General features: G+C 26.7%; 1 protein-coding gene across 1 annotated transcript in view; it reads left to right on the top strand.

Annotated features, from left to right (window-relative positions):
* The window catches only part of LOC100164262 (protein O-mannosyl-transferase TMTC1), a 120070-nt gene that overhangs the window by 43793 nt on the left and 59270 nt on the right, over positions 1–17007 (top strand). The window contains exons 4-6 of the mRNA XM_001943223.5: positions 5883–6023; positions 6796–6868; positions 7550–7653. Of these exons, the coding sequence (XP_001943258.2) occupies positions 5883–6023; positions 6796–6868; positions 7550–7653 (318 nt within the window). The remainder of the gene's footprint in view (positions 1–5882; positions 6024–6795; positions 6869–7549; positions 7654–17007) is intronic.

Raw genomic sequence — 17007 nt, 5'->3', positions numbered from 1 at the left:
TCTAAACTTAGAATATTTATACCTCATAAACTACTCGCCCCAAATTCGATTTTAATGTATCAAAATACTAAGAAAAATATTCTGCTTTGGAATATAAAATTAAAACCCAATGTTGTCATTCAAAAAAGTAAAAAACTTAAAAAATTATAAGGATAAAAAATATTTGAAAATATAAATTTTTAAGAAAAACGTTTTCTATAAGCGTATTTTATAAGCGACTTGAAACTATGTAAAAAAATATTTCAAAAATATTTACACTTTTTGAAATAATGAGTGTTCAATGATAAAAGAATCACCCGGTATACTATAAAATATATTTAGCTTAAGAGTCACCAGATCGATTTTTGTACACAATGATTTATCATTGAATTCGAATTGAACAATTACATTACAGTGGCTTACTCAATGATGAGTTACACTTGACACCTGCAGTAACTGTATATTGTTTTATTCATTATTACAATGAAATCCGTTCCCTATAAAATAACATAGTATTATAGTATATTATACTGTATATTTTTAGCTATATTTATGTAAGCAATACAAATATTTACATTGCACATAAATGTTGAAAAGTGCTAAACGTCACCAAAAAATAAACTTTTTCCATAATATGCAAACTATTAGAATAAAAAAAATATATAAAATTCATAATATCATAATCATATTTTTTTATAAGTATTATCTAACCTCTTACAGTCGATACTAGTTAAAATATTATAGTACATAAATTACCGGTAACCGGTGACAAAGGCGTGGAATATAGTAAAAAATAATAAAAGACTATTAATAAATTGTTAGAATATGCAAAATGGTAATATTAATCAGTACGAAAGGATGGCCAAACTGTAAACATTTTTGAAAAACATACAATGCCTCCAAACAAACCGTTTTGATCACTTAATATCGTCAGTTTTGTTTTTTATTATGCATCTGCGGTCATAATATTAGTTTATCGGATCTCAGAAATTACAGCCATTATCGAAGTGTCCGACTTATTTGCCGACGGTGGTGGTGAAAACGGTATAAAACAGAACTTCCATCCTCACTAATTTACTGCATGCAACGCGCTTGGGTTTTTTATTAATCTCTTCAATGATGACTGACCGCCGCTGCCGTAGCCGGTGTATCGATCACTAGATTTATTTTTCCTCTGCACGGCCGAGCACTTCTTTTCATTATTTAATTATTTATTTATTATTATTATTATTTATTTTTTTTTTCGTGAATAATTGAAGAGCGCCACGAGTGCAGTACCTGCAGTAAGGTTTTTTACATTTTTTTTTCACCTCCGCAGCCGTCCCTTCGCGTCCGACGCAGTGCCGTCGTATGATTAAGCATGAATGATAGCCCTCAGGGTGCAGGAATTAGCAGCTGTGCGCAAAGTGCCAGTAAATTGTCGAGCATTTATTTAAGCCTCGCGCGAGTTGAATACATACGCGTATATCTATCTATATATTATTATATATATATAACCCGGGGTTCTTGGGTTTGGGTGTGGGTGTAGGTGTGGGTGGGTGTGTGTGTGTGTGTGTGTGTGTGTGAAACGAGTATTTTTAACGGGCGTGTCGTCGCCGTGAGAGGTACACCAGGTGCGGCGGAGTTTTGTGCCCGACGATCGTTTGTCATCGCACGCGGTCGGCAGATTAGACGCGGCGGCGGTGAAGCGGAGGAGGTGTTTTTAACGCACAGACGTGTAATCATTAGTGTCCACGCTCTACTCCATCCTATAATATAGGTCTACTGGACGGGCGTGATCGCGTTGCACCCGTTTTCAAGTCCGCACCAGGTCACAAGAGTATGATGATGATTTTCGATTTTAAAATTGGCTGGTGTCATGTTTATGTATAGCCCGCAATGTCACAGATTTCTAATACCCTCAAATGTTTTTACCCCTGGGTGTAAAATTAACCTAGGTTATAACTATACTATTACTATATACTATATAAATATATATATATATATATATATATATATTATTAATATACACTGGCATTCTTTCATTTTTAAACGTCGTGTGTACCCAATATCAGCTGTAGTATGGTTGTCAGTCGTGAAGGTCTCGTCGTCCGCTCTCTGCACTTGGCCCGTAACAATATCGGTGCATTTCCCAGCAAAAATATTCTGTGACGTAAGAAATTATATTTTTTTGAATCCCTGAAAAATTATTTTTTGAGAAAAACGTTAATTTCCGATCTCAATATTGTTAAAAAAAAAAAAAAAAAAATGTTACAGTTCCGATCTCTAGGCCTAGTTCCAGTGTTGCCCTGAAGATTACAATGTTGTTGTGCTTTTTATTGATTTTAATGAACTGTATATTATGCATATTAGTATAAGGACATTTGTAAGGATTTCGACGACCGTCTATATATAGTATCAATAACAATACATTAATGTTGTGTTAATCAGATAACCGATAACTTCAACTTGTGCACGTAATAGCGATGTGTCTCGACGGCGTGATGTAACGCGTGAACAGAAGAACTTCTATCAGAAAATATTGTCTTTTTTTCTGATAAAATACGAGTATGACCAACAGTTTAAGCCATTATCATGATACTTATAAACGATGATAATGTTACATAACTTACCATCGAATTTCTTTACGAGTTACATAACATTTTTGCAGCCTTTACATTTTATATTTTACCACCAAGTGGTTATGATTGTATTTGTTTTCATTCGACACTTCATACAATGAAAGTGTAAAAACCTCTATAACACGGAAACTTGTGAATGGTGTCCGTAAATGACGGGTTCTCCACTTAGCCGTGTAGGTACTCGACATTTGACAAATTAATTGTAATTTATGAGTATATAATAAATGTTACTTATCGTGGGTTGTAAAAGTTACGTAAATTATAAAACCTTTGCCCCTGAGTCGTTTGTAAATAATAATAGCAGTGCTTCCGAGCTTAATGATATTATACATTATACATATAATAATATACCTAATATAAAAAATGGTTAAAATGGAAATCGTACGATTGAGCACGTGTTACAAACCTGGCCAAAAATGTCTGTTTCGAAATGAAACATTGTAACGACCATCAAACCAAAAAATTAGTAGTGATCTGTGTTTTGAAATTTCACATCCAAACTCTTATATTCTTAATTATATTATAATAACAGTCATTATTTTTTTTTTTTTAATGACTTTTTTATGTATATTACCCAGTATATTAAAGTATATTTAAGTATATTACCCACTGAAATTAAACACTTGGTAATGTTTCACACGTGCTGATTTCAAAATCAAAATGTATGTTTTTAATGACTACAACTTTAAACTTAGTTATTGGCAAAAGTCCTAAATAACTCCACATGTCGATGTGAGTTTATTTTGTATTATTTTCTAAGAAAAATTAAACTATTGTAATACAATATCCATGTTGATAACGATGTATAATATGGTGGTATGCATATTTTGTAGAAAGTTATCTGGTGTATATCATGCAAGCGTTGGCTGCAAAAATAGTTGTGCAATTTACCACGAAATTTACATTTTATTTATTCGTAGTACAAAATATTAAATATACTCTGTCGTGTACATAAATAAATTTTTGACCTCTATAATATTTAACAACATCATCATTTTTCATTTTTTCGAGTAACACCCTCAATAAGGGTATCTGAAAAAGCCGTGTATAGTTTTCTTTTTTTGATGTAAATTGCTTTTCGTACAGATTTGAAATCTTTATGTTGAAAAACTGAAGTGTTAATGTCTTTTGTGAGTTCTGTACGAATAATTGTTGTTGGTCTGATTGAAATTGATTTCAAAGCTGTTTCTTACAATTTCCCCATAAAACCTGACGTTCAAATTTTGAAGTGGCTATAGTATAGACTATAGAATGACAGTGTTCACCAGAAACTTGTTTGATAGTGTGATTGTCACCTTCTGCTTTCAACAATCTCACAGTGCATTTTTTTTTTTTTTTGGTGCACACCCACTGCTTATGATTATCTATCTTTCCTCTGTATAAACGGTATTTTCGGGAGTTAAAGCAACTAAATTCCCACCAAAAGTGGAAATAAGTCTTAGTATTTGTCTGTTTAGTCAATATATAAACATAAAATGTTTCATATAAAACAACGTGCAATAAAATAATTGATAACAAGTGTTAATGGTATATAATATTTTGGCAACGCTGCGTGGGATTTTAAAAACTTAGCGCATTCAATTGTGATTGTCAAAAAGGTCTGGAAAAGGTCTTGACCATAAGGATGACCGTTCTCAAACCGCTGTATTTCCATAATTAAAATCAAAATTAATTAAGTATTTATATACACGTTGACAAAGGAAACCTCATCAGAAGAATTATAGGATCACAATATTCACGATATGTATTATTGTTATATAAAAAAATGGTAAGTACCTAAACCTTCTCGTATAATATACGATGTCCATAACCCTTTGATGACATTCGGCGATAAAATATGATATGACTTCAAGATCCAATGCCTGTGGTCTGTACACATTGGCCGAGAAACAATGCGATTGATGAACAAATCACCATTGATTGTGATTGTTCACAACCAGTTCTTATATCTATGCTTAGTATAATTTGTACACAGTATTGAAATTATGTACCTATACAATGTATAATATAATATATTTGTCATGGGAAACAATAGTTGATAATTGCTTTGGTGGACATTCGCGTCGAAATATTATAACCCTTTTGATTTATTGTAGTTTCTGTTTCTGAAAATAATCGATAAGCATGACCCACTGTGATATTTTATTTATAAACACAACAATTTATTTATTATGCATTTTTTTATATTCACTTATTTGTATATGGAATTGTACCTATAATACATGATATTATGTTACGCTTGTACTTATAACATTGTCTAATTGATACAATTTCAAACCAATATAAATAATTCAATATTTCAATATCATTATTTCATTTATATTGATCAGTTTAAAAATCCATATATGCTTAGGCAATGAATATTAATAATTTAGTTTTTGATTTTCGTTTTAAAACGATCCGGACTGAATGTTGATTATTTTAAAAATATTTATATAAATGCATATTTTATATACATTTTTGATCAAATGTTATTTTTCAAAATTAGATCTGTTAAAAAGCGAGTTTAAAAAAGTAGATACCAAGGGGGATAACAACGCTGTGATATTACATAATATCCGATATTCACTTTCCTTTAACATTTTTCAAGAGTATAATTCGTTGAATTTTTAGTTTCCATTCAGCATAAACCACAACGTTAAAAGTTTAAAAACGGGACAATAAATAACTGTTATCTGCAAAAATTATATTTTAATTTGTTACAAGATTTAATAAATGTAATAACTAAAAGAAAATATTACCTCTTATTTTGCTCGCTTTTGATTCAACTAAGTACCAACCTATTTTGGAAAAAATGCGTCACAGAACAGAATCATAAAAAAATGTAATATAATTTAGTCTGCAGTTATCACAAATTGATATATTTCAATTAAACCAACCAATGAATTTATTTCCACAAAATGTATTAGGTATAAAATATTATAAAATAAATATTATTTTTCGGCGATAGATTTGTTTTTCAGCTAAACATGTAATATTCATTGTTTATATCTATGGTGTTTTTAATTAAGTATATAAGCATATTTTAAGTATTATTAAATCACCCCATATATACGTTTTTAGTTGAAATATTCCAAAACTGTAATTTACCAAATAAGATCTAAATAAATTGCATAGGTATTTACCAAAAAAAAAAAATAAATGTAGATTACCGTGAACAAAATGTTTATAAGTATTTGTATTATTTTATTTGTACTTATCACTTAAATCCACAAAATCTATTATACTAGATGTACGTACTTATTATTTATGTCTTATAATTTATTTTATTTTATATCACAGCACACGATGGAAACGCAGAGAACGGGTGTTGCTTAGCTGTACATTTGGAGCGTTATCAATGTTGGCCAAAGAAACCGGGCTAATGGTCCTTTTAGTAAATCTGGCTTACGACATATATTCTTCGTGGGGCCATATTAAAAAGTAAGAAAACTAAAATATTTTGTAGCTACTTAGAAATAAAAATCATTCAATCAATTTTTTTTTTGAAATCATTTAAGCTTATTAACAACATTGATATAATATAGAGTGTGAAATATTAATCATTTAGCGTTTAAAGATATAACTCTACTTAACGATATAGTCATCTGTTATTAACTTGCAAATTCCCTAAAATAACTAACCCTGATTACTCATTATACTATATACACAGTGTAGATATAAATAGTAATTTAAAACACTGATTTTAAATTGATATACCAACATTTATTTGTGCTTTTTTATGAAATTACATTTAAAACAATATATATCTATCGTTAGTAAAATCTTATTTGCTTTGTTTATTTAGCTGTACGCTGTTAAAGTACCTCATTTTAATTTTAAATTCTATTTATCCTCTTTTTAAATTACATTTAGATGCTGTACAACTACTTAGTATAATATTATAGTATTTAATTAATAAACAAAATATTACATTGATATATTATTAATGAAAATTATGTTTGTTGTACAATATCTGGTGTAATATACCTACTCGTAGAGCTTAAACTTTTTAACTCGTAAGATTAATTTTAATTAATTTATGAACATTATTTTTAAATTATTTTTAAAAAAAATAGTTACTATTTTCTATTAGGTTAGTATGTATTGATTAGTACAATTAGTCAATTATTACAAATGTAATTGTATTTTCAGACCGAAAATTGATATTTTAAATTTTATTATTTAAACAACTAAAACAATATTTGATTTGTAGGTCATTGGTGGAACACAAACAGACTGAGGAATATAATTCATTCACAAGAAGGGTTCCAAAAACTATAGCAGCGGTACGTTGTTTATTACATTTTTAAAATACGGTTTTACATATTATATTTTTTTAGTTGATTAAACATTAGATATAATACAGCATATTATTATTTAAAATAATTGAGTTTAATTTAATTTAAATTTATTAATTTTACATTTTACTGGTAAATTTAATTCAAAGGATACCAAATATAATATCTTATAACCACCTACATTCCTTGTACAATTTCAGAAGTTGTACAGCGTTTTTTTTTTTTATCCAATATAGACTTGTATATAATAATTATAGTGTGGTTTATGATGCTTCCGTAAATTGTATTTGTAATTACCTGTTTAAATTTTTCATTATTTATTTAAACATCTATATCTTCTATTTTTTTAATTCACAAGATATGATCATTATAACTTGTAAATTCACTTATCGAAAGCTGAAATCGACACAACGCATTCACATTTTATAGAATTTTCTTATAGCATTTCATTTCTTGAGGAACAAAAATTGTTTCTAATTTTTTTTTTTTTTTTAATCATCACTTCGATACTCTTAAGCATTATTTACTAAATTTAACTATCTCTAATGTTGTATTAAATATGGCAATTACAAAACAAAAGACCACTTGTCATCACTCACTAAAGATTGATTCCGTTTAAATAAAAGATGCGTAGTGTAATTTCACATGTACTTACTGTAAACTTTGCAGACAGTTGCACTGTTAACGTTTCGACTGTACATGCTTCAAGGCAGTTTACCGAAATTTACTGAGCCGGACAATCCTGCAGCGTTCCATGACAGCTCAAGAGTCAGGTAAATACTATTTAACAATAATTAATAACATACTATATTATAAACTACATTTATTAGTTTTAAGGTTTCTCATTTTAATACATTTACTTGAACATGAATAGCGAAACAAACTTAAGCAGTAAAATATAAATACAAATAGATTTAAAAACGTATTAAAAGTTTTGTTTAATGTTGTATAAACAATTACTTCTTGGGGCATAATTTAAACATAATCAATAAAATATTTATTTAAAAAAATGTGGGTAAAATAAAGTTACATTATGATACGTATATTTTTTATTTTTAGACAAAATATTATGAAAATAGTAACGTTCATTTAAATTCAAATAATATAATATTCAGTTCTATAAATTATTGTTTAAATTATTTTGTTCAAAAACGTTCTATTATTTATTATATCCATACATATTTTAAAGTGTTTGCATAAAAACAATAAAATGAATTTAAATATACAATTATAGTTAAATTAATAATTTCTACATGTATACTTAGAACTGAAACTATTTTTAAAAAATATTTTGGGTTTTGAATGATTCAATAGTTTTGTAATTTAATATATTGGTTTGGAACATAAATTATAATTCATTATTAGTGAACAAATTATAACATAACAATAATAATTCAACAAAATAACATTTAAAAATATTGATAATAATATCATATATAATACCTATATATAATAAGATAATTATTAATTTTTTTTATATGAATGCGGTCCTTAGAATGCAGTTTTGTTTAATTTGCATTAGCTATTACATAATTAATATATAATTAATTGCATAACTATTAGCTTGTACGAGAAATATGATAGTATAAAATATGATTGAATGTGTTTAACATACTACAGCCCTCTAATTGAATACCAAATCCTGGTTTTTTAAATAATAATTTTTTATCTATTCATGTATTCAAATACAATATACATAAATATAATAAACATGAATATTGAACAAAAAAATAACAAATGTAAATTTTAAGACTCGTCTAAAATTATATTAATTATTATGTACGTGAAAATTGTGTCGTAAAATATAAATAATTAATACACACTTATAATATTAAAATTATTTTTGAAATACAAATACAAAAAAGCAGGTAAGTAGATGTCGCTCTGCTGTACATTAGGTGACAATTGGGTCACTGTATAATGGATTGTATTAAATTTGAATTCAATGATATCATATCATTGTATACGAAAAACGATTCTGAGCGGAGATGGTTTGTCAGTCTGGATATTTTATATTGTTATTATTTATTTTATCATGTAAGTTGAATTAATATTATAATATCGTAATTTTTTTATTCGTTTCTATGGTGATAAACAAAGCGTTGGAAATTAAAATCCCATTTTTAGCGTTTTTTTTGTAATTTTTCAGTGGTTTTTCCCGTGACATTAAATAACTATTGAGAAAATCGAAAAATGACCTCTCTAAAGTACCATCTTGATCCAATTTTCTAAAATATAAGGTACTATATGTTGTTATCGAAGCACTCCTTCTGATAGAAATTTTGTATACAGGATATAAAAATTTAAAAAATTTAAAAAATAAATACCATTGCAAAACCAAAATAGTTTCCTCGCTCCGCTCAGAATCTAATAACAAAATACCAATTTTTGTAACGTTTTACTACTTGATTAGATAATACTATAAATTATAATACATTATTATTATACACATTGTTTTCCAATAAAAAATCTTTTTCTTAGATACGTTGAATATACTAAAAAATTATTCATTTATACAGTAGCTAGAGCAATCGCACAACCATAGAGTGAATTAGGATTTTAAAAAAATCTTGTAGACGATTAACTATGTTTTAGTATACCTATAATAATAAATTATATCCTACTATAATATTATATATTGAAATTTCATTAATGGAAGGATCTGTGGGTTACATGAACTTTCGTAGCTTAATGCTATTCGAGAAGAATTTTGTAGACCAATACTGTACGAATGTTACCGTTTCATATATGCAAAGCTTAGTGCCTGTCAAAACACATGTGTCGTTAAATTACTAACGAGCTGTTGACCCAAATTTACTGAAATGTATTTCATATCAGAATCGGTAAATCGTAACAATTTGAAATGAAAGAAAAATGTTAACCTCTTTGTCCAAACCTAACCGGCTATTCTCGGCAAACTAATGCGACAGTGCATTGCAGTCTTGCAGATATAATTAATGTGACAGACACTCGAACTATCAAGTGTTTAGGGATGATGGTGTTTAGTGGGTGAGATGAGATCGAGTAGGGTGCTATATTTTTAAAGTGGATCCATTTCGTAACCTCTCCTAGCTCCACGCAATAAGAGGGTCGTTAAGAAAAAAAAATATATATATGACGTTTACAGATCAATATTATATATTACTATGTGACGAGAAAAATAAGTGTAGGTAGTAAAAATAATAAAGTTCTCTGGCTGGTTATATGTATAAATATTGTTTCTGTTAACTACAACTAATTAATGGGGCAAAGGTAATTGTTTAGCAATGATTGGCGGTGAGGTAGGCCACGACCGAGGATTTTGGTCCATTGAATGGATTCGGTAGTAGAACTATGCAAGAACCACAGCATCCCTTTGGTCCGGCTCCGTTAAATGGCTCCCTGTCGAATAATTTATTGTGTATCTTATACGAGAACAACCCCTATGCGCATTCAAAGCAGTTAATATTAAATTCTGTTGTGAACGACGAGAGTAATGTACGAGAGGGGTGCGCTTTTGCCGCCACCAGGTTTTGGAATGTTCAAAATGGACATATTTCAGAAGCCATTTATACAGAGAAATTCCGCCGACCGATAAATTTAACAAGGGGGTAAGCTACAGTACCCGGGGTTATCATTGTCCGGTATCATGGGCATTGGGAATTCCAAAGGGTTATTTGTTGGCCAGTGTTTGATACACTGGTAAATTTACCTCGCAAAAATAAGTGTATGTTACTGAATCTCGGAAACACCTTGATATTTGGTTACATATTTTGTGGTACTTAATATTTTTTATTTTATTTGACTGAAAATTATATTTATAACTGTTTTTTATAATATGTATCGTAGTTTTGTGTATAGAATTTACTTATATTATGTATTGTATTATATTTAGACAATTGAACTAAAATAAGAAAATCATTTTTTTTTCAATAACTGAATAATGTGTAGCATAATATATTAAATTATAATATTATATTTTATTATTACTTAGTAATGTATATTTTGTAAAGTAACTACCTTAATTTTTTCTGAAGTTTGAAAAACATTAACTTCAACTTTCATTAATTTACAATTCAGTTATATTTTGTAAGAATATAATGAATGCATTTTATTAATGTTATCCCTTATTATTTAATAATTTAAATTATTGCCATAAACTATTGAATTCTCTTGTGAGAATTCTCATTAAAAATTGTTTTTAAAACTATTGTGATTAGCTTGGTAGGTGTTATAATGATTTCAAAAATATATAGGTACCAATATTGAATTTAAAGCTCACGAACAATGTTTTTTAAAATCCAAATAATCTAAATACGAAATAAAAATAAAGAAAGATAACCTTGAACCTAATTAGTTAACAATAATGTCTCAGTTGAAAAAATAAAGTATAAACTATAGAGGTTTTTAAAATTCCTTGATTCTTGTAAGAATTAAAAATGTATACTATTAATATTAATAGTATATTATATTGTGTTATATTATATTACCAACGATTTTATTAATAAGTATGCACAGTATTTTATCTGGGAAAAATTAAGAAGGTGGATCCCAACGTGTAAAAATAAATGTGTGTACCTACCTGTATATTTAAATGCCTTATTGATTAGTATATAACCAGAAGAGATGCGCATAAATGTGTTTTTTAAAAAAAATGGACTTAGTCCACTCCCTCACGTGTGCCGCTCTTCGTTTATGTTTAAGGTTTACGCTCTTTTCAAATTGTATCGATTAATAATAAAATAATAAGTTAATAATATATAATATTATACTGTATTTAAACAAAATCAAATATAACGAGTCAAAAGGTATTTTATACTTTACTTTATTGTTACAAAAATACGTGTATTTCAATCACTTTAAAAAATAAATAATAATTCTCAAATTTGGTTATATTTGGTTGTACATTTCCTTAAAAATTTTGAAGCATCAGCTGTGAAACTGAATTGGTAATATTATATTACATTGCAATCACTAATTACTATAATATTGACTTTTAATATTATCTATAAAATCATTCCTCACAAAAAGTAAATCTATTTAGCTATATTCATTATAATAATATTAATATTATTATTAATAGTAATATAGTATAGTGTAGTAGGTACATTTTTTAATGAGTAATTATATAACTATAAAACTACCTATTAATTATAAGATAAATTACTGTGTTATTGTGGATGTGAAATTGGCCAATCGACCACATTTCTTAATGGATAGACAAAACTGTTCGTTTTTAAATTGAATTTATTTATTTTCTGTATATTAATATCAACAGATCATGTAGACTTTGTTTTACTGCTATTTCAATGTTTATTATTTATTCAACCCTTTTTTTTTTATAACAAATACCAGTGGTTTGTAGAAATTAGGTGCGTGGGTCCTATTGAGTGGTTAGTTTCTCATGATAAACCTTTCCATTCAATTTTTGGTTTTAATTTTAAGTAATTTAAATTAAAATGTTCAATACATATAGGGTTGGGCAATTCGCAGAAACGTAACTTTGTGGGAATCTCAGGATGGCCCAGGATTGTCAAAGGATCTCCTGTAAAAAAAAAATTAAATATTAAAAAGTCATTATCTAATGACTTTTTAATATTTAATTTTTTTTTAAATTTTTTATCATATCGGGTAATTCAATCAATTAGGTATTGATAATTTACTTATAATCGGAAAACAAAAAATCATTATTTTCTTTTATAACAGTTTAATCGTTAAATATATACAAATAAACAATAAAACTAAGAAATTACGTCATTGAATCAAATACTGAAAGGTGTACCATGATGTATATAAATTAATAAACTTAAGGTGGTAATATAAAACGATGTCAAAATGTCGTACTTAAATATTGATAACTGTTAGATTTTAACAACCATGTGGTAACTACTTATCACAGCAGTTAAACCACATAATGTAATAACAGTTGTTCTGTGGCTATACAGTGACACAGTGTTTTAGTTTCTGTCTATCATACAAATGAAATACATAAGACTGTAAGAAGAGACCAACTCAAATCAACAATAAACGTTACATTGTACAATATTGGAACGGTTCCAGTTTACTTGGTATTATATTGACCAATATTTATTTTGCACCATTGTTCTATTAAAATAGATAACAATATAAAATAAACAAATATTTAAAGTATAAAACATTATATTAAGACTTATACAAATAGGTACCTACCTAGGTTTACGTTTTAGTTTTTTTTTTATTATTATTCCCTGGAATGGTCTCGTTCCCATAACCCTCTGGGAATTTTTGGTAGTGCCAAACCTAAATGCAGAAATATTTATAAAAAATTATCTCAATAAATAATAATATGCGCGTACATATTATTATTATTTTGCCTGCTTATAAACGTAATGATTAGTTGAAAAGTTTATTATGTATTTTATAAAAATAAATGTAATAAATAATTACGATCCTAAGTATAATTTAAACAAATAAATTACAATAAAAATTACTCTATACAAGTTAAATACAATAAATATTAATTATTAAAATTAAAATTATATTAATGCCCTGGTTTATGATTTATCGTATAATATTTAATGGGTTAGGGTGCGTTTCATAGAAGTATTATATACCTAAATATCTATTCTAATAAGCAGTATTGTACACACGTTGGGTATTCAAAAAACTTCAAACCACCTTCCCCTTGATATTTTTTTTTTTTACTATATTATGTGTATAATGTTTATGGCTAAAAATTAATACAATTTAAAAATTATTTTACGATATATTACGTCTTGTAATGGACATAATATTATAATTATTTTACTATCGTGCTTAAAATGGTTTTTAGATTTATATTCGGATTTCATATTATGTTTTGAACTTAAAAACCTACAATTGTATTTTAAGAATATTAAAACAAACTAATTTAACCAATTATATAATGTTTATCTCAACGTGTTTCAATAAACTTAATGTAATCGTTTAGATATTAAAATTTGGTTTAGTGACAGCCGTAGTTTCCGAGACTTGAAAAAAATATAGGTATTTGGTATGTATTAGGTAGGTACGTATATATAAAACACATCAAAGTTATCATTAATTCAATTTCTGATATTTGTAGAAAACATTAATTAAACATTTTACATGCTATTCTAATTTGTTTTTCTAATGGTTTGTTGTTTGAGTTGGGAGATGTGATGTTAAAATAATATAGAATATTAAAATATATATGTTTTATCATAAAACCCATTATTTTAATGAATAAATGTATATTTTTTCAATGTTAGTTACAATAATACAATTATTATTTTTACTATTTGTATATTATATGTCTGTAATACTTTTCACTATCGTTTTATTTTGATTTAAGAGTGAAAAATTATATTTTCAATATTGCATTTTGTACTCGAATTCAAGAATCCATTTTTATTATATTTCTTATCAAATAGTTTATACTGTGTTTTATAGTACCTACATCATATTGATAATTTTTTATTCGTTACTATTAAAACACTATATTGCAAGTATGAAATATAATATTATACAAAATATACATATAGGTATTCGTGCATATTATATTACATCTTGATAAATTTAATGTTATCGAGTTACCTATGTTAAATGTTTTATTTTTTGACTCTCACATTAATCTCATTCATAAATAAAATGTACCTTTGTAATTAATTCCAAATTAAACTATAAATCTTGTTGAATAATAGACACTTATAGATTTATTGCTCTTCAGTTACTTCAACGTAAAAACGGTTTCAAGAGACCCTACGGGTGCTAAAATTAAATTAAACTTGCTTGCATTATTAAAACTTATCTAAAACCCCCTGACCTTAGTCATACCACTTGATTCGTATTTAATTACTAACACTCCACAAACTATGGTTAACTGCTAAATTATACCATTCGGTTGAAACAACAAACCTGCACCTTTACATTACATTTGACTCGGATGGTATTAAAAAAAGTTAGTATAGTATTCCAGGGGATGGTTTCCTTGTATAATTATTGATTCTGCTCCAGCTAACACAATTGGACAGAATAAATACAACCCGTATACTTTAAGTTGATAATTTTGTTAATATTATACATTGTTATAAATTAATAAACTAACTCATCTATTATTAATCGATTAAAGTTAAATAAAGAAACTCGATTCATAAGCCCAAATATTATTTATGTACTATACTCTCAATACTATTATATTAAGTCCGTAACAAAATATATAAGCTTAATTTATTGATTTTGTTTTAATAATTATATTATAGTTACATAATATAACATTAGTAAATCATTGTATGAAATAACAAATATTATATTTTAGGAAATAATACCACATCATTATTGTCTTTGTTGGGCTTGTCATATTATATTCATAGGTACTAATAGTTTTTGATAATTATTTATCATTAGTTTGATGAATTAATAACAAACATTTATATGAATAAAAATGTATAAATCAATTTGCCTGTACATTCAATACTTTAAGCGATCATAATAATATATTATAGTACAAAATATATGTAATTAAGAAAATTTAATCCCATCAATTTGGTACAAATATAGAACAATTAACATTGTGTATGGCATTTTACACTCAGAATATAGGTATGCTACTTTTATTTTATTTTTTACTGAATAATATTACAATTTTGAATATATTTTCATGTTTGAATATAATATGTAATATTATGTTTTGGTAAAGACATTTATTTGAATGAGTAATTTAAGAACTTGATTTATTAGCAACAATACCATTTATGTTAATTAATTTTACATTTAATATAATCATTATCTACGTTTCAATAACATGTAGGCTCACCACTATTACTTTTTACTAAATTCACATCGTTTTATTATTTATCGTCAAAGTTTTGAAATATCATGATAAGTTATGTAAACTTATATATTATTGGTAGTATTATTATTATATATTATGCGTTATTATGCAACTTGAATTGTATGCAAAATACGATTTTAAACCAACTTCAATTACAACTAAATAATATTATATTATATTGTTCAACTAAGTTAATGAAATGGATACATCCCGATACTGTACATTTATTATCTCGTGGATTTCCACACGGCTATTAACAATACGTTTTAAATAAAGAAGGGAGAAATAAATGTTTGTGAATAAAAAAGAACTTTGAAATTTAAATAAACAAAATTTCCGCGTTTCCGTACACCTTACGCTTGAAAGATTATGAATAGTATTATTTTCGTTCATTAAACGTTCAATTTCCGCATGGGCCACAATATCATATTTATTCATAGAAATTCGTTCCACGAGAATTATTAAATAATTGTCGTAAAATCTAAGATTGTTTTTGCAATTAACAATAATTGCGTGCAAAGAAACTATCGAAGACTGTTATTAAGGAACAAGTATGTCGAGTTAATAATATATTCTCTGGAAGCATAAGACACGTACGGAAATTATGATGCTGTAAAATAGCATAGTAATATTATCGAAACAGTAAGAAAATTATGTTGTAATCACCTAAACGTGCAGTTAACAACGTTTAAACTTTGAGTTCACTTGTGTTTAAGTATAAGTTCATTTCTAGATTTTAGCAAATATTTTATTCATAGTAATAATATACATGTATAATTTATTATAATTTGTGAATACGTTTACAATTTAGTTTGGAAGTAACATTTGCGTATATGTAAAATACGATGTAGGTACTTAACTATATTTGTCACATTTAATATATTTATCAATTTGATATTTGTTCAAAAATCTTTAGGATTTTTCATTCATAGGTCGCCGTAATTACGTTGCCGATATAATACAATCTTGTAACTTATAAAACAGTTTTAAACAAAAACAAGTTTTTTTGTGATAATTTAACGCTTTTATAGTAGAAAATTATGTTAGTTAAGTATTGGGAAATTTTATTTTTTCTATAGTTTTAAGCGATTGCACACAAACTATTAGAAATATAATAAAGTTGTATTTTGATTTTGTGAGATATTCTTGCTTCTCGTTTAACTTTGACCTAAATCAGTAACACTTAGGTGTAAATACTGCAGGTAGGTACATTAATGTGACTTACATTTTTATAATATTGACCTGTATTGTTTATAATAAATTAATAATAGTAACAATATAAAATATGCTCTCCAAGTATTCTGGACTATACATAATATATTAAGGAATAAATTGT

The sequence above is a fragment of the Acyrthosiphon pisum genome, chromosome A1 (assembly GCF_005508785.2).
Source record: "Acyrthosiphon pisum isolate AL4f chromosome A1, pea_aphid_22Mar2018_4r6ur, whole genome shotgun sequence".
Classification (NCBI taxonomy): Eukaryota; Metazoa; Arthropoda; class Insecta; order Hemiptera; family Aphididae; genus Acyrthosiphon; species Acyrthosiphon pisum.
This window is presented reverse-complemented; position numbering and strand designations above follow the sequence as displayed.